The following is a 21,752-nucleotide window of genomic DNA, read 5'->3' on the forward strand; positions in this document are numbered from 1 at the left end:
CCACAGGACTTAGCACAACGTCTTTGAAAAAAAAATACTGCTTAAATAACTCTCAGATCTAAATGTATAATCCTAATCTCTTATTTGCCAGACCACATTCCCAACTGCCCAGATATCTCTACCTGGATGTCCTATAATTATCTCAAACTTAACCTAATCCAAATGGACCTGGATACCTCTCCTCACCGCCAAACTAGTCATGCTTCCATTTCATAGTTAAGTATTTTTCCAAACCCTGAGTCATCTTTGTTCACTCTCTACTACCAGCCATGAACACTGAGCTGCTAAATGCTGCACACATCTCTTCCATTTCTCTCTCTTTTCCATTACCCTAGTTTAAGCTCTTGAAATGCTTCCCTACCTCTCCCTATTTCCCACAAAACCTACATAATAGCTATCAGGATTACCTTGCTAAAGCAGAGGTGTGATCACTGTCATTTCCCACCTTCAAGTAGCTGGAAACCCCACAAAGATGAGGATCATGACCATTTAAATCCCGGCAGCATTCTCCCTCTCATTGTACTTGCCAAGTACAGTTTGTTTTTCTCCCCACTACTTGTGTTTTCTAGTTTCTCCACCAGATGGTGATGACAGTACAACTGGGAAATTTGTGCCCTGTGTTCCTAGGCCAGTGCCAGGCCCACATGAGGCGCTCACTAACTATGATATGAACGAATGAATGGTTGGTTGAATAAATTGGTCCCCAGAATAGGTCACCCTCTCCGCCAAGGCAGAGGGGACGGGCCGGGAGGTGCACGTGGGATGAACGGAAACATAGTGATTGGCCTTCTTGGAGTTTTCTTTTTAAAAAACTGAATACATTACAGATGTTAAAAAGAGCACAAAAATCATAACTGTACGGCTTGTTAATTTTTACAAATAAATACACTCTCGTGAATCCAGAACCTAGATCAAGAACCAGAACATTACCAGCACCCAGAAACCTCCCCGCGCCCTCTTCCACTGAGCGGCTCTTTCAACCCCTACAAAGCCGGAGGGCGCAATTCCTGGGTCCTGTGACCTTGGTGACCGACGCCCGGGACAAGTCAGAAAGACCCAAGGGCGTGGAAAACGCTCCTCTTACCGATAAACTTGAAGCGACTCATGACCGCAGATGGGAGACCTCCCCGGCGGAAGCGGAAGTGGCCGCCGGCAGCTCCGCCCTTCCGGCTGGCCCCGCTCCGTCACCTGCTGCAGGCGTACGGTTTCCCGGTTCTCCCCGCGGCCGGGGAAGGTCAGCGCAGTCATGGCGTTCTTGGCGTCGGGGGCCTACCTGACCCATCAGCAAAAGGTGTTGCGGCTTTATAAACGGGCGCTACGCCACCTCGAGTCGTGGTGCGTCCACAGGTAAGGGATGGGTACCCAGGACTCGGGGAGGTGACCCTGGGGGCCCCATGGAGGTGGAGAGGCCACCGGGTACCTGGAGGTTCAAGGACTTCGGGAACGGAATTGGAAGGTGGCCTCTCGCTCCACAGAATCCTATGGTAGACCCGGGTTCTAATGCAGGCTTCGCCACCCATGGCCAGGAGACCTTGTAAAGTTGCTTATCGGGTCTGGGCCTCAGCTTTTTGTTTAGTAAAACGGACGCAGGACAGCGCAGAGGGTCGCAGGAAAATTAAGTGAAATAAAAGAATGTGCCGAAACTTGTAATTGTCATGGGTCCAGCGCTCGCTAAATCGTTTTCTTCACGATCTTCTCCTTTCCAATATTAACAGCAATAAGCTATGCATTATTTTCTTTAGTCTGCAAAACTCCGGGAGTTAGGAATTATCTTAAGCTTATTTTACAGATAAGAAGATAAGCCCAGCTAGTAACTTGCGCAAGGTGATAGAGTTTGTAAGTGAGCCAGGGTTAAAATTTAGGTCTTCCTCCAAAGCATCATCATTCTCCCACCCCTCCCATTAGCTTTTCTCTTTTTAGCTTCATCTAGTCCTTTTCATTACCTTTACCTCTTTTTCACCTCTTACATAATTGTCTTTCCACCTCTATCCGTCTGAGACTAGTCTTAGAACATAGTGTTAAAATGTGTAGATTTTAATAACCTAAATTCAGTGCAGGGTGGGCTAACAACCCAAGATGTGTGAGTGCCAGGCCTCCACTCCAGTCTTACGACTCCCCAAACCTAGTTTTATAAGAAGGGCTTCTGGGAAAAAAACTCTATGGAAAATGGAGTGGGCCTGGAAGAATTGCAGAGGGTATCCTCGAAGCCCAGATTGCATATATGTGACTATTAGAAAATCACTGACAAACTTCTCTTGATTTGGCAGGAAGATGGCCAAGTACAATGTGATGGGATTGTTCTTCCTTGAGTTTTCCTTATTTATTTATTTATTTGACAGAATTTGCAATTCAGATTCTATGCTCTATGCTAAATATATAAATGTTAGTAAATCCATTTTTGAGCTGCAGCAGCTCATGGATTAGTGGGGAAAATGGACATGTAAACAAATCGATGATGAAGGAAGTTGAGCCATCAAGGATTCAGGTATCCCAACACAAATGATAAATGTTTGAGGTGATGAATATCCAAATTACCCTGATTTGATCATTATACATTATATGGATGTATTAAAATATTACATGTACCCCGTAAATAGGTACAATAATTATGTGTCAAAAAAAATTAAACATGAAAAAAAGAATTCAAGCAATACTGAACTATAGTTGGGAATACTAAAGTCCATAGTCCTAGAGGAAAATGATATAAACTAGCTACTATGACAGCTATGGCTCAGCATTTTTTAGATCGGACATTCTTTCTCAATCCTTGCCTTAATTTCTTCCTCCATTTGCCCTCATTGTGCTGTTCTCTGTGGTTCCATCCTAGGCTTACTGTGTTGCTGTATGTACTCGGGCAGCCTCATTTCGTGCTGTCACCACCTGCACTCATTTGTCTCTAGAGCTGTAGTTAGAATTGCTTGTTAGATCACCGACTGTTGGCTGGGCGTGATGGCTCACACCTGTAATCCCAGTACTTTGGGAGGCTGAGGCGGGTGGATCACCTGAGGTCAGGAGTTCGAGAACAGCCCGGCCTACATGTGAAACCGCGTCTCTACTAAAAATACAAAAATTAGCCAGGCGTGGTGGCGGGTGCCTGTAATCCCAGCTACTCACAAGGCTGAGGCAGAAGAACCACTTGAACCTGGGAGGCAGAGGCTGCAGTGAGCCGAGATCGCCCCATTGCACTCCAGCCTGGGCGACAAGAGTGAAACTTTGTCTCAAAAAATAATAATAAAAAAAATTGAAAAGATCACCAACCGTTCTCTCAAGCTCAATTTATCTAAATTCTTTGAAATCAAACTTGTTTTCCTATCACTCCCCATTCTGACTCTTTTCCCAAATTCCCTGCCTCCGCTAATGGTATTATTAGTAATTCAGTTACTGAGCTTTAAATCTCAGAATTGTTCTCAAGTATTTGCTCCTTATTCCTTTGCCAGTAACACACATACTCATACACCACATATAATTAGACACTGGTTTTTGTAAATTCTCTTTCCAGTATGATATTAGTAACTGACATTATTGAACACTTGGGAAGTACCAGGCACTTTTTAAAGTTTGTTTATCTTATTGAATGCTTATGACAACCTCAAGATATACACACTGTTATTACCACTATTTTACAGAGGAGGAACCCGTGGCCTAGAAGTCTTTTTTTGTTGTTGTTGTTAGACGGAGTTTCGCTTATGTTGCCCAGGCTGGAGTGCAATGGCGCGATCTTGGCTCAACGCAACTTCCGTCTCCCGGGTTCAAGCAATTCTCCTGCCTCAGCCTCCCGAGTAGCTGGGATTACAGGCATGTGCCACCACGCCTGGCTAATTTTTGTATTTTTAGCAGAGACGGGGTTTCGCCATGTTGGCCAGGCTGGTCTTGAACTCCTGACCTCAGGTGACCCATCCACCTCAGCCTCCCAAAGTGCTGGGATTACAGGCATGAGCCACCGTGCCCGGCCTTTTTGTTGTTGTTGTTGTTGTTTTGTTTTTTTGAGATGAAGTCTCGCTCTTGTCCCCCAGGCTGGAGTGCAATGGCTCAATCTCGGCTCAGTGCAACCTCCGCCTCCCGGGTTCAAGCTATTCTCTTGCCTTGGCCCCCAGAGTAGCTGGGATTACAGGTGCCTGCCACCACGCCTGGCTAGTTTTTGTATTTTTAGTTGAGACGAGATTTTACCATGTTGGCCAGGCTGGTCTAGAACTCCTGACCTCAGGTGATCCACCTGCCTCGGCCTCCCAAAGTGCTGGGATTACAGGCGTGAGCCGCCATGCCCGGCCTCATTTTTGTATTTTTAGTAGAGACGGGGTTTCTCCATGTTGGTCAGGCTTGTCTTGAACTCCAGACCTCAGGTGATCCACACGCCTTGGCCTCCCAACGTGCTGGGATTACAGGCATGAGCCACCACACCTGGCCAGAAGACATTAACTTACCCCAGGTTACACAGCTAGTAGTGGCAGAGCTAAGATTCAGGCCCATACAGTCTGACTGGAGAGCCTGTTCTCCTAACTTGGAAGTCTAAATGTCTCTCCTGTCTCCTGTCACCATCACAGCTCCCTACTTTCAGGCCCTCATCAGCTGTGTCCTAGATTATTGTCAAAACCTCCTAACTGATCTTTGCCCAGTTTCTTTAGAACTTGACTTTAACTTGCCTAAGTTTATGCAGCTAGTGTCAGAGTCAGGATACAAACCTAGCTCTATATGAGCTAAGCAATACTGTTTCCGCCAAGTAACACCTTTCTTATTCATCTTTGTATCTCCAGAATTTAGCATAGTGACTAGCACAAGATAGAAGGAAATGGAAGTTGTCATTCGATGAATGTTGAATGATCCTACAGAGGTTAGAGCTTTTCTCTTGCGAATGCTCTTTTCTTTTTTTTTGTTTAAATCCTCTTTCTATTGTTGGATGTAAGAGGAGAAAAATGGTTAGGGTATATATTTAATACAGTATTTTTTTTGCTGCTGCTGTTTGGCGGGCTATAGAGGAAGCAGCCATGATGATAGGCTGCTCCATTGGGAGGGTTGGGGGAGGTCCACTGCCCATCCAGAAGGTATCAGAAGTGCAGCCTCCTGTCAGACAGCAACCACATGAGTAGGTAACATTTCTAATCTTCAAAATCATTTTGGTTTAAGAGACAAATACCGATACTTTGCTTGTTTGATGAGAGCCCGGTTTGAAGAACATAAGAATGAAAAGGATATGGCAAAGGCCACCCAGCTGCTGAAGGAGGCTGAGGAAGAATTCTGGTACCGTCAGCATCCACAGCCATACATCTTCCCTGACTCTCCTGGGGGCACCTCCTATGAGAGATACGATTGCTACAAGGTAGGTGAGAATTATAATGATGACTGCCTTCTGAGAAATAGACTTCAGTCCCAAACCTCAGCCTTAGAAATCACTTGCCCTTCAAGGGGTAGGTAGGAGACTTACTTCCTGACAGTTGTCAGATGCAGGCCTACCTCATTTTATTGCATTTTGTTTTATTGTGCTTGGCAGATATTGTATTTTTACAGATTGAAGGTTTGTGGCAACCCCGTGCTGAGCAAGTCTATGGGCACCATTTTTCCAACAGCATGTGCTCACTTCCTGTCTCTGTTTCTCAGTTTGGCAATTCTTGCAATATTTCAAACTTTTTTTATTATTACTGTATCTACACACAGTTGTGGTGAACTGTGATCAGTCACCTTTGATGTTACTATTGTCATTGTTTTGGGGCACAAAAAAACCATGCCCATATAAGACAGCAGACTTAATTGATAAATGTGTGTGTGCTGACTGTTTCACCGACCAATAGTTCCTCTGCCTCTATCCCTCTCCTCAGGGTTCCCTATTCCCTAAGACGCAGCAACACTGAAATTAGGACAATTAACGACCGTACCATAGCCTCTAAGTGTTCAAGTGAAAGGAAGAGTTACATGTCTCTCACTTTAAATCCGTTGCACATCTCTTACTTTAAATCAAAAGCTAGAAATGATTAAGCTTGGTGAGGAAGGCATGTTGAAAGCCAAGGTGGGTAGAAAGCTAGGCCTTTCCTGCTGGTTAGCCAAGTTGTGAATGCAAAGGAAATTAAAGGTTTTTTAAGGAAATTAAAAGTGCTGCTCCAGTAAGCACACAAATGATAAGTGAAACAGTCTTATTGCTGATATGGAGAAAGTTTTAGTGGTTGGGACAAAAGATCAAACCAGCCACGACATTCCCTTAAGCCAAAGCCTAATCCAGAGCAAGTCTTTAACTATTCATTTCTATGAAGGCTGAGAGAGATGAGGAAGCTGCAGAAAAAAAAGTTGGAAGCTAGGAGAGGTTGGTCCATGAGGTTTAAGGAAAAAAGCCATCTCTGTAACACAGATGTGCAAGGTGAAGCAACAAGTGCTGATGGAAAAGCTGCAGCAAATTATTACACAAAATCTGGCTAAGATAGTTGATGAAGGTAGCTATACTCAACAACAGATTTTCAGTGGAGATGAAGTAGCCTTTTTTTTGGAATAAGATACCATCTAGAACTTTCATACCTTGAGAGAAGTCAATGCTGGCCGGGCGCGGTGGCTCAAGCCTGTAATCCCAGCACTTTGGGAGGCCGAGGCGGGCGGATCACGAGGTCAGGAGATCGAGACCATCCTGGCTAACACGGTGAAACCCTGTCTCTACTAAAAATACAAAAAATTAGCCGGGCGTGTTGGCGGGCACCTGTAGTCCCAGCTCCTTGGGAGGCTGAGGCAGGAGAATGGCCTGAACCCGGGAGGCGGAGCTTGCAGTGAGCCGAGATCGCGCCACTGCACTCCAGCCTGGGTGACACAGCAAGACTCCGTCTCAAAAAAAAAAAAAAAAAAGAGAAGTCAATGCTTGGCTTCAAAACTTCAAGGACAGGCTGACTCTCTTGTTAGGGGCTAATGAGCTGGTGGTTTTAAGTTGAAGCCATTGTTCATTTGCAATTCTGAAAATCCTGGGGCCCTTAAGAATTATGCTAAACCTACTCTGCCTGTGCCCTAGAAATGCAATAACAAAGCCTGAATTACAGCAAATCTATATACAACATGGTTTACTGAATCTTTTAAGCCCATTGTTGAGACGTGCTACCATGTCTGCTAACACAACATCCATTCTGCAGCCCATGGATCATGGAGTAATTTCCACTTGCAAGTTTTGTTATTTAAGAAATATATTTTGCATAGTTATAGTTGCCATAGATAGTGATTCCTCTGATGGATTTGGGCAAAGTAAAATTTTCTGGAAAGAATTCACCATTCTAAATGCCATTAAGGATATTTATGATTCATGGGAAGAGATCAAAATGTCAGCTTTAACGGGGTTGGAAGAAGTTGATTCCAACCGTTGTGGATGATTTTGAAGGGCTCAAGACTTCAGCAGAAGAAATAACTGCAGAAGTTGTGGAAATAGCAAGAGAGAATCTAGTAACAGGATCAGAATAGAAGTTGATCCTGAGGATATGACTGAATTGCTGTAATCTCATGATAAATCTTGAGCAGATGAAGAGTTGCTTCTTATGGATGAATAAGAAAGTGGTTTCTTGAGATGGAGTCTCCTGGTGAAGATTTTGTGAACATTGATGATAACAAAGGACTTCGCATAGTACATCAACTTAGTTGATTAAGCAGCAGCAGGGTTTGAGAGGATTGACTCCAATTTTGCAAGAAGTTCTTCTGTGGGTAAAATGCTATCAAATGGCATCATATGCTATAGAAGTGTTTGGTGAAAGGAAGAGTCAGTTGATGTGGCAAACCTCATTATTTTAGGCAATTGCCAAAGCCACTCTAGCCTTTGGCAATCATCACCCTGATTAGTCACCAGCTGTCAACATTGATACAATACTCTCCACCAGTAAAAAGATTGATTTTCTGATGGCTCAGATGATTGTTGGCAGTTTTTATCAATAACGTATTGCTTTTGTTTTTGTTTTGGAGATGGTCTCCCTCTGTTGCCCAGGCTGGAGTGCATGATTATAGCTCACTGCAGCCTGGACCCCCTGGGCTCAAGCAATCCTCCTGTCCTAGCCAACCAGGTAGCTAAGAAGACAGGTGCACACCACCACACCTAGCTAATTTATTTTATTTCTTGTAGAGATGGCATCTTGCTATGTTGTCCAGGCTGGTCTCGAACTCCTACCCTCATAGAATCTTCCTACCTCAGCCTTCAAAGGGCTGGGACTAAAGGCAGGAGCCACCTCACCCAACCAATAATGTATTTTTAAATTATGTCTTTTTTTTTTTTTTTTTTTTTTTTTTTTTTTGAGACAGAGTTTTGCCCAGGCTGGAGTGCAATGGCACAATCTCGGCTCACCGCAACCTCCACCTCCCAGGTTCAAGCGATTCTCCTGCCTCAGCCTCCCAAGTAGCTGGGATTACAGGCATGCACCACTACGCCTGGCTAATTTTGTATTTTTAGTAGAGACAGGGTTTCTCCATGTTGGTCAGGCTGGTCTCGAACTCCTGACCTCAGGTGATCTGCCTGCCTCAGCCTCCCAAAGTGCTGGGATTACAGGCGTGAGCCACTGCACCCGGCCTAAATTATGTACATTTTTTATGTATATTATGTGAGGTTTGCCACATCAATTGACTTTTCCTTTCGATAGCATTTTACCCACAGAAGAACTTCTTTCAAAATGGGAATGAATCCTCTCAAACCCTGCCACTGATTTATCAACTAAGTTGATGTACTGTTCAAAGTCCTTTGTTATCATTTAATCAATATTCACAAAATCTTTACCAGGAGGACTCCATCTCAACAGATATCATAATGCTGTTGGATACTTTATAGTATAGTATAAACAAAACTTTTATATGCACTGGGAAACCATTTTGTGACTTGCTTTATTGTGATATTTGCTGTATTGCAGCGGTCTGGAACCAAACCTGCAGTATCTCTAAGGTGTGCCTGTACTGTTTTTTAGGTGTCAGTTTTCTCTCTCTGAGACGTCATCAAGACTTTTCTTTCTACATTCAGATTTAAGGTCGTACAGTCTACTTTTTGCTATAACAAAGTTCATTTTAGACTTTAAAGTTAACCCACTTGGATTGGTGCTTAATATTTCTGAGATACTCTAAGAGTTCCAAGTAAGATAAGACTACTTTGGATATTTAGAGAAGGCAGGTAGGGGAGGAATGAAGCCAGTTCTCCGTGGACTGATGATGGTGCTATTTTTCAGCACCGTCTTTGACTCTAAGGCATTTTCCTTTATCTTTGGTTCCTACTTATCCTCTGCTGTTCCTTGCTTAGAATTAGAAACAGTCTGTTAGTTGCAGTGGTTATAAAAATGTACCTTGATCTTTGTCTTACATCTCTTGAGCAGGCCCTGTCAGGGATAGGTAAATGTGTCCTGTGGATTGATACCATGATTTCCTCTCCTGACAGGTCCCAGAATGGTGCTTAGATGACTGGCATCCTTCTGAGAAGGCAATGTATCCTGATTACTTTGCCAAGAGAGAACAGTGGAAGAAATTGCGGAGGGAAAGCTGGGAACGAGAGGTGCGTTCTACTTGTACTTCGTTATTCCTTAGCTATGTAGGTGGAGTGAAGTTTTGCTCCCCACATGCAGAGGTCCAGATTCCAGCCATGACAGTTACTCTGGGCCCTTGCTTCTCAGATATACTTTAGTATCTAAGTGTATCAATTTAACATTTATAACCACCTTACAAGTAAGTTAAAGTGCATTCCCTGGTCTTTTTGGGTTTGTCTTTGATTTTGCTTCAGATCTCCTTCTCTTTAGCCCTTTGCCTGACTTTTTTGCCTTCTTGCTATACTTTCCCTTAACCTGCCTCTCCACCATTGCCTTAGGCATTTTTCAGTCATGTTAGGATGGTCAGTTACATTTTTGAAAGCTCAATCTTGCTGTAGTGTGAAGCATATATTGGAGAGGGGAAGAGGGGAAGCAGAGAGACCCTTCTAGGATTATTGCAGAAGTTTAGTCAAAAGGTTGTCATGACTAACACTAGGGTGAATGAAGTGGATATGGAAGGAAATTGACTCAGGACATCATTTGGAGGGATGAGACAACTGACTGGATGTTCAGCGTGGGTGAGGGACAGGGAGGAATCAAGAATGGTTTCTGGGGCAGGGTGCAGTGGCTCACACCTATAATCCCAGCACTTTGGGAGGCCAAAGTGGGTGATAGCTTGAGGTCAGGAGTTCATGACAACCAGCCTGACGAACATGGTGAAACCCCATCTCTACTAAAAATACAAATAATTAGCCGGGCGTGGGGGTGTGCACCTGTAATCCCAGCTACTTGGGAGGCTAAGGCAGGAGAGTTGCTTGAAGGAGATGGAGGTTGCAGTGAGCTGAGATCGTGCCACTGCATTCCAGCCTGGGCGACAGAGCAAGATTCCCATCTCAAAAAAAAAAAAAAAAAAAAGAGAGAATGGTTTCTGGGTTTTAAGCTTTAATATCTGGAGTTTGGTGATGTTTACTGAGATAGGGAAGATTGGGGAAGGGGGCACAGGTGTCAGAGCAGCAGTCGAGAATTCATTTTGGAAGTGTGAAGTTTTGAGAATCCTGTGAGACATCAAGTGCAGATATCAGAAGCCAACTTCAGATGTGGAAATCTGGAACTCCCAGGAGAGATTTGACCTAGAAACAGAAACTTGGGAGTTTTCAGTTTTAAAAGCCATGGAGAGATGTATGGAATCCTTAGGAGAGAGTATAGAGAAAGAAGAAAAGGAGAAAGGATTCTTTGTTCATTATAATTGGGCAAAAGATTGTATATAAATACATTTGGGTTAGAAGTTTTGAAGATGACAGACTTGTGTGATAGCTTCTTTTTTTTAGTGAAATAAGAGGAAAAGCCCAGAACGAGTGGGCGCAGCATATTTGGAGAATGTGGACAAGGTGTGATAGTCATGAGGTGAGGAAGAGCTTGCTGGAGAGCAGTAGGATGGCCAAGTGGCAAAGGCCCATTTGAGGTTGGGAATAATTAGAGAGTAATGACTCCAATTTGCTCCCATATCTTTTTTCTCTTTAGCAATACTAAGCTGTGTGAGCACAGGCCTGAGGGTATATGGTTCGGTTTGTCTGTTGCTCAGAGAGTGACAAGGGACTTGAGGTTATTCGAAAGGAAGCTATTGTCATGATGGAATCTAAGCTGGATTTAAAAAAAACAAAGTCAAGCCAGTGGGGGCAGATGCAGAGAGGGAAGGCCAAGTTGGGAGGATCTGTGAATTTGTATTCTGAGTTTCAAGGAGGCATTTAAACAAATGAGTGGGAAAGGGAGAGTGTGGTTGGATAGTGGGATATTTGAATTCTTGATTTGGAAGTTGTGCTGGTTCTGGTGATAACACTGAGGATATTGACCTTTGGAAATGTTTGGCCAAGAGGGACCCAAAGGAAGGGCACTGTGGCCAAAGGGGGCAGTGTTTTGTCAGAAATGTCTCACCGTTTAGAAGCTTGAAGGATATGCATGGTGAGCCGCAGGTTCATTCTGCAATTGAGCACTCGGATAACATCAAACAATTCCTCCTTTACATATTCCATCACTTCAACATTATTAAGCAGCACATGTGACTGGAGGCCCAGGGCAGCCACAATCCAGAATGGGTTATCCTCTGTTAGGACATTTATCTTGGCCATAACTAGAACTGGAGGTAGCAGGGCAGCATTTGGCAGAACTGGGCATATTTTTACATGTGATTTTGTGATTTTTGTTCTTGGTTGCTAGGAAGGTTAGAATTAACATCCCTAACATATTATGAACTGAGGTTTCTTAATGATGCTTTTGGAGAACACTTAGCTGAGACACAACAATAAATGTTTTTCTGGTCAGTGGGTGGGGGACTGTGACAAGGAGAATTGGAATGATAGTTGTCATGTTTTTGTCTACAGAATAAGAGGAGGTCCAGATAATGAGGTGATGAAAAGGGGTGAGGGGAAGAATAGGAGGGGTAGGCTTTGCTATTTAAAAGAATGGGAAAACCCTTAAGGAGACTTTTCCAAAAGTGTGGATATGAAAATAAAGCAGGTATATGTAAAAAACACTTTTCAATATTGTGATCAGATAGTGTGTAATGTCAGTGACACACCGTAGACATAAAGCTGACCCTTCACTGCAACAGACAGATTTTTATAGTCAATTAGATTCCTTTGGTAATGATTCCTTCCTTGCCTCCTTCTAGGTTAAGCAGCTGCAGGAGGAAACGCCACCTGGTGGTCCTTTAACTGAAGCTTTGCCCCCTGCCCGAAAGGAAGGTGATTTGCCCCCACTGTGGTGGTATATTGTGACCAGACCCCGGGAGCGGCCCATGTAGAGAGAGAGAGAGAGAGAGAGACCTCATCTTTCATGCTTGCAAGTGAAATACATTACAGAACATGCACTTGCCCTAATAAAAAATCAGTGAAATGGTCTCTGGTATGACTGACGTTCTTCTAAGAATTACTGTGATGCCAAGTGACTGTGCCACTGTCATTGTTTTATCAATTGTGCATGTAAAGAAAATGACGGGACATGTAGTCAGTCAGCTGTGTTCTCTGCAATAAATCACTGATAGCACATGTTACCAGCAAGGAAAAACTGAGGCAGAACCAGATTGAGGCGAACAAACTCTCAAGTCAAAGGCCTAATTAGCTGTGGTAACTAGAAGGAATAAACAAACCCAAGAACAGAAATACTGAGGATTTAAAAATAACCTTTCTGGTTTTCTAAAGATTTCACTAATGGAATTTTAGCTTTTATTAGAAGAACAACTCTCCCTAAGAAGTACCTAGTCAACAAATAAGCATGGAATTTGTGGAGTTCTCTCAGGGGTAGAGGTTTGATGGTTGGGGTTAAATGGTCCAATGTGGGATAAAACTTTGTGGCACTTATTTTAGAAACAGTTTTCCAGCTTTGCTTCTGCTACCGTAGCTTGGATTGTCTGCGGACTCAAAGGTAAGGGAATAACAGAACTCCTTAAATGTTTCAGAAGCTTTGTTTGTGTTTTTTAAAGATAAAACAGTTTTTAAACTTTCAACCCAAAACAGCTGCTTTTAGTTCTTGATCCCTCATTAGATAGAACTGTTTTCAAATAGTTTCAGGCAACTAATGATCTTATAGCCATCACAAAAATATTTTGTCCCTTTTCTATGTAAGCTCAATTTGAGTCCCAGTCCATCTTCTAACATTTGACTAAGACCTCAAACTGAATTGTAACAAGACTTGAAATACAGGACTTTTTTAATCTAGTGGTTCTTTATTTATAACGTAGGCTGAAGCAATTGTTACAATGTAGAAGGGAGACACATTACACAATTGTTATTTATACAGGTTTAGAACAAAAAACTGCACAGGGAGAGGTCAACTCTCAGTACAAACTAGCAACTAAAGCACAATAATTTACCGTTAGAAACGATTTCTTTATTTTTAGCTGTGACACTGCTTTTACAATATGCAAAAACACAAGCAGAACTACTCAAGGTGTGTTGTCACATTCTTTCTACATTGAATTTGGCAACATTTTATTTATTCAGATTATACTAACGTTTAAAAACTAAACAAGTGAAAAGCTGTACCAAGGTACAGTTACATCCATTTATTTCAAAGGTTTAAAATACCACTTTTATCTATTGTGATTACCTTGCAGCGATTTCTGCTTTTGCAAAAACCATCTCAAGCATCATATGCACAATGCATCAGCTACTTTTAGTCATCAAGATTGGTGGGCTAAACCACAGGCACTACTGTTGCTTATATTCTGTAAAAGGAGCTTGTTTTTCAAAGAAAAAAGCTTAAATAGTTTCTAATAATCATGCCTTTGCTTTAAAGCCGTAACATAAAATGTCCTTGAGCAATCGCAGCAGTGTTCAATGTTAATATATAGAACAGTGACCATACGGTACGTTACTCTCACATCCAATGCAGTTATGTGTTAAAGCATAAGATTAGGTAATTGAGGGTTAGAGCCAACAGGAATCTGCAGGGTATATGAGACCCACCAAACTCCTCTCTGCATAAATGTGCCCTGTTAACTGATCTGACTGCTAAGGGACTTGCTTGCTTTCTTAAACACTATTGTCTTCAAATGTGATCCCTTTAAATCTACAAATCTCTGTTGGCTTTAGGGGATGGGCATTATAACAAATTTAACTTCCACTTAGAAAAGACAAATCCTTTCCAAAAAACATTACCCAGAATATAAAAAAAAGGACAGTATAGTGGTCAGATTCCCAGTGACAATAAACAAATCCTCCTCTCTTCAATGTTTACTGTGAAGCCAGTTAACTGCCATTTATTTGAAAGAAGAAAAGAAAAACAAGCCCCCAGATTGGTAAACACATTGGCAAGTTGCTAGACTCCAAGCTGGCTACCCTTGTCAAATCCGTTCGAGTTTTTTCAAAATATTTGGGCTTTTTAACGCACCCAGCCTGCTGGGCACAGTTAAGTAAAAGGCATTTACTATAATCTAAGGATTCCCTGCTATCATTTTTAAATGTTTTCACATTTTTAAAACTGCCTTACCCTTTTGGATGTATTTGGATTCCATGAAGGTGAGTAAGATCAACAAGAAACTGAAGTGGGAGATTCTATGACTGCCCAGAGGCAGCAGCATGCATGGGGCTGGAGGTGGGTGCTGTGCGCAGTCCAGAGGAATCGTGGGAGAAAGGAAGTCCTTAAACACCCTACAGAAACAAACACTGCAATCCAGTATGGCTTATTCAGATGCATTTACCATGAAGCTACTAGAAGAAATTCAACCTACGAGGCTACTCTTAAATGTAACAGGATCGGCTATGTTGACGATGTGCCCCTCCCATGGCCCTCCCCCCAATCCCAACACAGTCTCTACCATTTCCAGATTTACTTCACTCTGAATATTGCTCATCAATTGTTACTCCTGCTCTTTTCATCCAGAACACAGTATATTTAAATGAAGATTTTACCTCTTACCCATTTAGTTTGTACATTAAAATAACTTGCATTTGCTTCTAAGCTAGACTACTACAATGCATCTACAAAAGCTTGTGGGGAAAAAAAAAAGAAGAGTGAAGTATAGTAAATCCTTTTCTATAGGAAAATTAACTACTTCGTGGTTCCCCGCCCCAACCCCCCTTATGCATTTAAAATTTTACAAAGACTTGTAAAAAAGTTAAATGGAATTTGGCACCTTCAGAAAAATCAAAAGGGAAACTAAGATTAAAATGTGCAGAAAGAAAATTGTCAATATTTACAAATTAAAAGATCCAGATTATGTCAGTTACACAGGTTGGTTTTAATTCTTATCTAAAGGTGTCAAGTACTTTCAAAAGAGCTATATTCCGAGTTGCCTACAAAATCTTTTGTTTTATTATAGATTGGAATGGATCAAGACAAATTAGGTTTTATTAATGAAACAGTTCATTCCCCACTGGCGCATTTCTTGTGAGCCTAAGAGAAGCGAGGGGCCGAGCGATCGTTTGTCGTGGTCTTCTTCAGTTTCACGCCCCTTCGGATGGCGTTCAGCATGTCTTCTCCTTGTGGAGTATCCCTTGGGCTCAGGTCTGCAGGGTCACTCTCTGGAATCTGGCCTGGGGAGACAGTGGCACTTGGGGGTTCCCGTTCCTGGTCTTCAGCTTCGCTTTCTGGAATTGCCTGTCTGTGCTCCTCAGGGATACTGGGCTTCGGGCCTGGAAGTGGAGGGTTAACGGAAGCTTGGCCGCTCCACATTGAGGAGGGCATGCTGGTGACACCTTGGGGGCCCTCACCCACAGATGGCGACTCAGGACTGTGCTCCCCCCGCTCTTCTGGCCCATCTGGAGGGGCTGGCAACACCCCTGGGAGGTCTGGGACGGTTGGGGTCTTGACAGGGATCACGGGTGTCTTGATGGGGATGGGACCAGCTCCAATGGTTCCCCGGCGGACAGAAGGCTTGGTGGAAGGGGTCCGTCGGATAGTTGCAACCCCTGGAGTGACCATAGCAGGTCCCAGGGTGGTGGGGAGGCCAGCAGTTGAGGCTGGACGCTTGGCTTGGAACATCCGTCGGTAGGACTGGCTGATGTCGCTGTTTCTTGGAATGGTGGAGGACTTGTCGAACTCCTGCTGATCTGCTTCCTGGTCACCACTTACAGAGAAATAATCATAATCTGAAACTGATTATAGGATTTGATTAGACATATTCAAGACAGCAGCTGTGCTTTTTTGATTCTTCTGTGCTGGGAGGACAAAAGGCACGCAAGGCAAGGTACACACACGGTCTCATCCCAAGCTTCCCACAGGCTTCTCTACCATCTTCAGAAAGTCTCACCAACTAAGAACTCCCTGGCAGGGATCTTTGCTTTGTTCACTGATGTCTCCCAAGTACCTAGAACAGTGCTGGGCATGGTAGGCACTCAAATGTCGCCAATGGGGAAGAAGGTAAAGCTGCTAGGCTGCAGCAAAGCTACCTCCAAGCATCTCTGGGAGGAATAAGGGGGATGAAAGAAGACAATTTCTCCAGTCCAGAATTCAACATGAAGATCCAAACCTCAAATAGACTAGCCTAGGCTATAACATCTCCCTGATAATTAACTGGAGAGGCGAGGGCTAGACAAAGAACAAAGCTACTGACAGTGAGTCCCTGACAATAAGGGACAGACAGTTTCCATCAGTGTCATTGCTCACTTCCTTGTAAGACCAATCTCAGGATGATGTGGGAGCTTACAGATTAAACAGCTCACAGCCCTGATTCTGAACCACCGTACTATTAATAATTTGGGCCGGATAGTTCTTTGTTATGGAGGACGTGGTGGGGAGGGGCCGTGCTGTGTATTCCAGGATGTTTAAGCAGTATCCCTGTCCTGTGCCCACTAGATGCCAGTATTACCCCTCCAGTTGTAACAACCAGAAATGTCTACAGACATTGCCAGATGTCCCCTGGGGAATAAAATCACCCTCCTGTAAGATTCACTGTCTTAGAGGTTTTGAATGATGAATTGCATAGCTTTTGGTCAATTATCATAGATATATTCCAGCTGTTGGATTTTCATCTTGCCTGACGTGTGTGTGCAGTGGACTTGAGGATGAGGGAGGCAGGTTTGATAGAGGATTTGGCTGGAATAGGTTAGGAACTTGGGCATTACACTCTAACACACTTATATTCAAACTCCAGTTCTGCTACTTATTGGTTGTGTGAATATGAGCGAGTTATTGAGCCTTCATTTCCACTTCTGTAAAATAGGGATGAAAATACCTACCCCATAAGGGGCTGTAAAGATTAAATGGGAAAATAACCATAAAGTGTGTAGTGCAAAGTGCTAAAACAAAAATGAAGGTATTCCTTTGAGAGAGGGTCTCGTTTTGTTGCCCAGGCTAGAGTGCAGTGGTGCAGTCATGGATCACTGCAGCCTCGACTTCCCAGGCTCAAGCAGTCCTCCCACCTCAGCCTCCAGAGTAGCTGGGACCACAGGTGTGTGCCGCTATACCTGGCTAATTTTTGTATTTTCTGTAGAGGCAAGAGTTTCGCCATGTTTCCCAGATTGGTCTCGAACTTCTGCAGCTCAAGCAATCTGCTCGCCTCAGAGTCCTCCAAATGTTGAGATTACAGGCGTAAGCCACTGCCCCTGGCCTGAAGCTATTCTTATTACAGCACATATCTCCATTCAAATTGGAGACTGCTGTGTATGATGCTGCAAAACACAGAAAGCTGTGAAAGTCCAGATCCCGTTTTGTTTTGTTTTGTTTTGTTTTGAGACGGAGTCTCACTCTGTGGCCCAGGCTGGAGTGCAGTGGCGTGATCTCGGCTCACTGCAAGCTCTGCCTCCTGGGTTCATGCCATTCTCCTGCCTCAGTCTCCTGAGTAGCTGGGACTACAGGCCCCTGCCACTACGCCCGGCTAATTTTTTTGTATTTTTAGTAGAGACCGGGTTTCACCGTGTTAGCCAGGATGGTCTCGATCTCCTGACCTTGTGATCCGCCTGCCTCGGCCTCCCAAAGTGCTGGGATTACAGCCGTGAGCCACCGCGCCCAGCCCCAGATCCCTTTCTTATATGGCAGCTACCTGACAACTACAGATGAGCTCCCCAAAGCATTTCCAGATGACGAAAACAATCCTGACGCCCGTTAGTTAGCCAGTGGTGGGTTGCGGTTAAAATGGACCAGCAGTTTTCTATCTCCTCACCTGGTGCTGCTCAGAAAGCCTAAGTGCACACCCCAGGCTGCCTCGTACCTTGGGAAGGGATGGTGTCCTCAGAGCAGCAGGGGGTGGTTGTCTGGGTGCTGTAGCCGCTGGAGCACTGAAGCGAGTCCCGGCTGCTCCTCTGGGTGTCCAGCTGCAGGCCCCGAGACAGGGCCAGGGCCAGCTCCTCACAAGCCTCCATCTCCTCACCAGGCTGCAGGTTGGAGGAGAGAAATACACAGGTTGCTTCAGGGAGGGCCTCAACGTCACTCCTGTTCTGCCCCGGTGAGCACTACATGTCTGTGGGCCCAGGGGGCTGTTGACTTGCTTGGGTCCCACTCTGACCCTAGAAAGTTCTGCCTCTCTCATCCCCACACAAGGTTTTTTCCCGGGGACTTTGCTGTAGAGCACAAAGTCAGGGAATGGAGCCCAGGTCCCTCCAGCTGCAAGGCTGCCTCGGCCCCCCAGTTGCTGGCCAGAATATGATCCCCAGCCAGGCTGAGGTGGCCCCAACCAACTATTGAGAACAAGAGCATCACCCTGGTGGCAGCCGACACAGTCATGCTCCGTGGTCTCTGAGCCTCCTCAGCTGCTGCAGGCGGGCCACTGGCAGTAGTGGGTCCTCCCCCGTTGGGGTCCGGTTCTCGCTTCTCTTTGCGGCGCTGCAGGGTGTTCACCAGAGGCTGGTCATAGGGCCCAGGCTTAGCCCAGTCCTATGCAGAACAAGTGCGGTCAGGAGCCAGGGCCTCTGCCTCCACTGGAGGGCTGCAGGGACCCCAAAGACAGCTCCCCGGAGAAGGCAGCTGGGCCCCTTAAGGGGAACCTCTGGCTGGGACAAGCCACAGGCCCTCTGCATGCCCTCTCCAGGCTCTAAAGGGCAAGGAATGGAAAACCCTTTGGGAGCCCCCTGTGTACCTCCCTTTTCCTCGTCTCTGCCCAAAGATTAAAAACCCGCAGCCACCTAACAGGTGACCGATGTAAGCTAAGGGGACCCGCCAGTGGACAGCACATCCTGCTTCTCCTGTCTGAAGGGACCATCGCTCCTTAATAACCCAGATGGCTTCCCGTTAGGGGAATGGCCACCAGCGAGCACTAAAGCAACATCAGCCCTTCTCCCTCCATTCCCAGGAACCAGCCTCAAAGGGCATGGCAGGCTCCCTGCCCCCTCAAGCCCTCAGAAGGAAAGGAAGGCGCCCAGGGGCAGTAGAAAGATTCCGAGGAGCCTTGAGAGGCCCACACAGCCTGTGAGGGCTAAAGTCAAAACCTGCTTAAAATGCTGGCAGCCAAGGGGCCTACTTTTCAAATTAGGGTCCTCCCCTCAAAAGAGAGCAGATTATCCTCCTGGAGGAGCATTGATCGGACTTGCTAGGGGATCATTTTCAAAGTTTGTCTTTCTATTAAAGCAAACATGTTTGAACACTCAAGACTAAAACTGAAGTCTGCGTGTACTGTTAAGTTCAACATGATCATCCCAAACCTGCTTTGGGTTATGGTTCTGTTACCACAGCCCAGCAGGGAGCTCATTAGGGAAAATGGGAAACATGGCCAGAAGGAAAGTCCCCCAGGACCCCCTAGAAGCTCTGATCATGCTGACACCCTCAGGTGGCCCCCGGGAGGGATCAACCCACAGATTTCAACTTGATGCAAAACTGGGCCTTTCGACTTGGAACTGCCGCTGCCTGCACTGCACACTGCACTGCTGTCTATCAGGGATTGACCAAAGTCCCCTGGAGGAAGACCCTCAGCCCCAGCTACCTATGGAAATTGCTGCCTTAGAGCTGCCGGCTGCTTTCTGCTTCTCCCCCAATGGGAGTTTCCTGAGGGAGAGGCATTATGGGGAAGAAGGCAGAGTGTGAAAGGAAGGGGGTGAGGGGATAGTCGGGGTGAGGGGATTGGAACAGAAGAGGGGTGAGCACAGAGGCAATGACGGGGAGAGGAGGAGGGGGAGAGACACAAACCTTCCAGCTAGGGATCTGAGATGACGGGAACATGCCGGGCCCAATGGTGTAATAATGAGCGTAGTCTGGAAGGTGGACAGAGGTGACCCGAGGGAGCAGGCGGGAGGCAGGCAGGCAATGAGGGAAAAGGCCTGCACCCGTGGGCCCCACATGGGACTCACTTGATAAACTATAGTGAGAAAACCCATTAGACAACTGGAAACAAAAAAAGGGGGGGAAAAGGAAAAAAAATTAATATAACAGGATGAGTGCGGGGATACAAAATGGCATTGACATTCAAGGGAGGGGAAACCTGAATATTTATAAATAAAACAAACATTGGGGCTCCGCTGCTCACGGATGATCCGTGATGCAAGAGAAGAGAGCTGGGGTGCAAAGAATGCACATCAATTTGACACCAAATAAGCATCTATGTTTGACCTACATTTTAGAAGTTTGGAAATTGATCAGTGCCTCAATTTGTGGCCTTCTCAATGGTTTTTGATGATGTAACTAATGAAGCCTCATTTCATGGTGATAGTGATTTGCTCATTTCATTATTCAAATTTAAAAATTCCAAAGCATCTTCAAATGAATCTGTTCATTCTAGGTTTCCAAAATCATCGCATTGCTCAGGAGCACATTCTCAATCAAGGGCAGGGAGGTGGGGGTGCAAACTAAAAAGCAGAAAAGCACACAGCCTCTGACACAGTGACACGGCTCATCCAACGGTCTGGTGGGTGGCTCGGGAAGGGAGGGAGGAGGATGGATAGGCACGCAACACCTGGTCTGGGAGAAAGCCTTCACACCTCCAAATTCCCCATACCCCTTCCTCTCCCTTGAGACGACCATGTGGTCATTGTTCAGCAGCCAGGCACTCATTCTAGAAAATGCCCTCAGCCTTGTCCCACCCTCTGTCCCCAAGAGGAGCCCCACTCTTGGTGTGGATTCTGAGCTTCCAGGTTGCTGCGGCTGTGAGGGCTGTGTGAGCAGCAGGCAGGGGGACCAGGGAGAGTGGGGCCGCTGTGGCTGCCACCCGGGCGGTCACCTTCTCTGTGGACACCCAGGCACCCATGGTGGAGCCCGAGCTGACAGAGGTGGGGGAGCTGCACTCGCTCACTGACTGGCAGGTTTCCGAGGCTTCGGAGGAGGCCGAGCTGGACGAGTTCTGCAGCAGGGGAGGGGCCACACGAGGGGACCAACAGAAACCGAGCCACACGCCACCAAAATATAATAAATAAAAAAAGGAATGGGGATGGGAGTGGGGAAGGGCACACACAGAGAGAAAGAGACGGACATATACACAGAAGAGGGGAGATGAGAGAAGCAGAGGGTTAGGGTTACTTTTCCCCCAAAGTTGCATCCATGCAGAGGCTTTCAAGCCCTTGAAAAGAAGCGTGCGACCCGGCCAGCCCTAGATGACTAGACTGTGGGTCCCCAAGGACACGGATTTGTGTGTCTTTTGCTGGGACCCAGAAGCATGCCTGGCACCGAAATATCTGGTCATGGCATTGGGACTTTGTGCTCTCTTGGGTGTTTCTTCACGTGCCACAGGCCCAGGTCCCCAGGGAGGCCCTGTCACCTCTCTTATGTGCACAGGTGTTATTTATTGCATGAGGGCGGACCCCGGCTCGGGCTTTTGCTACATGTCTGCCTGGAATGGCTCGACTTCCTGGACTCTCCCTTCATCAAATGCAGCCTGTGGATCCATAAGGGGTGTTTTCCAGCTATGAAGCCTCATCAAGATAGACTTTTAGGTTTCTCATCCTGGAGTGTGAT

General features: G+C 45.4%; 3 protein-coding genes across 17 annotated transcripts in view; 1 reads left to right on the forward strand and 2 right to left on the reverse strand.

The window, feature by feature from the left end:
* TATDN1 (TatD DNase domain containing 1) overlaps positions 1–1,198 on the reverse strand; it is a 49,747-nt gene extending 48,549 nt beyond the window's left edge. For both annotated transcript variants that reach the window (XM_063642947.1, XM_055287212.2), the window contains exon 1: positions 1,085–1,198. In XM_063642947.1, the coding sequence (XP_063499017.1) occupies positions 1,085–1,106 (22 nt within the window). In that variant the 5' untranslated portion in view covers positions 1,107–1,198. The remainder of the gene's footprint in view (positions 1–1,084) is intronic.
* On the forward strand, positions 1,184–12,337 carry NDUFB9 (NADH:ubiquinone oxidoreductase subunit B9). 2 transcript variants are annotated; one of them, XM_055287221.1, is made up of 4 exons: positions 1,184–1,347; positions 5,155–5,314; positions 9,356–9,469; positions 12,109–12,337. In XM_055287221.1, exons 1-4 carry the CDS (start codon positions 1,247–1,249, stop codon positions 12,238–12,240), a joined length of 507 nt encoding a protein of 168 aa, XP_055143196.1. In that variant the 5' UTR covers positions 1,184–1,246; the 3' UTR covers positions 12,241–12,337. The 2 variants fall into 2 exon arrangements, with proteins under 2 accessions (XP_055143196.1, XP_055143195.1); XM_055287220.1 differs by having other exon boundaries at positions 1,210–1,347; positions 5,122–5,314.
* Positions 12,338–13,141: 804 nt separating this feature from the next.
* MTSS1 (MTSS I-BAR domain containing 1) overlaps positions 13,142–21,752 on the reverse strand; it is a 186,281-nt gene continuing 177,670 nt past the window's right edge. For 4 of the 13 annotated variants that reach the window (XM_055287205.2, XM_055287202.2, XM_055287201.2 and 1 more), the window contains 4 exons: positions 21,022–21,141; positions 18,576–18,749; positions 18,088–18,250; positions 13,142–16,033 (listed from right to left, as the gene is read on the reverse strand). In XM_055287205.2, coding sequence (XP_055143180.1) covers positions 15,333–16,033; positions 18,088–18,250; positions 18,576–18,749; positions 21,022–21,141 — 1,158 coding nt within the window. In that variant the 3' untranslated portion in view covers positions 13,142–15,332. Of the gene's footprint in view, positions 16,034–18,087; positions 18,251–18,575; positions 18,750–19,994; positions 20,190–21,021; positions 21,142–21,752 lie in introns of all 13 variants that reach the window. The other 9 variants (XM_055287198.2, XM_055287199.2, XM_055287197.2 and 6 more) reach the window with 4 other exon arrangements.

The sequence above is a fragment of the Symphalangus syndactylus genome, chromosome 7 (genome assembly GCF_028878055.3).
Source record: "Symphalangus syndactylus isolate Jambi chromosome 7, NHGRI_mSymSyn1-v2.1_pri, whole genome shotgun sequence".
Taxonomy (NCBI): Eukaryota; Metazoa; Chordata; class Mammalia; order Primates; family Hylobatidae; genus Symphalangus; species Symphalangus syndactylus.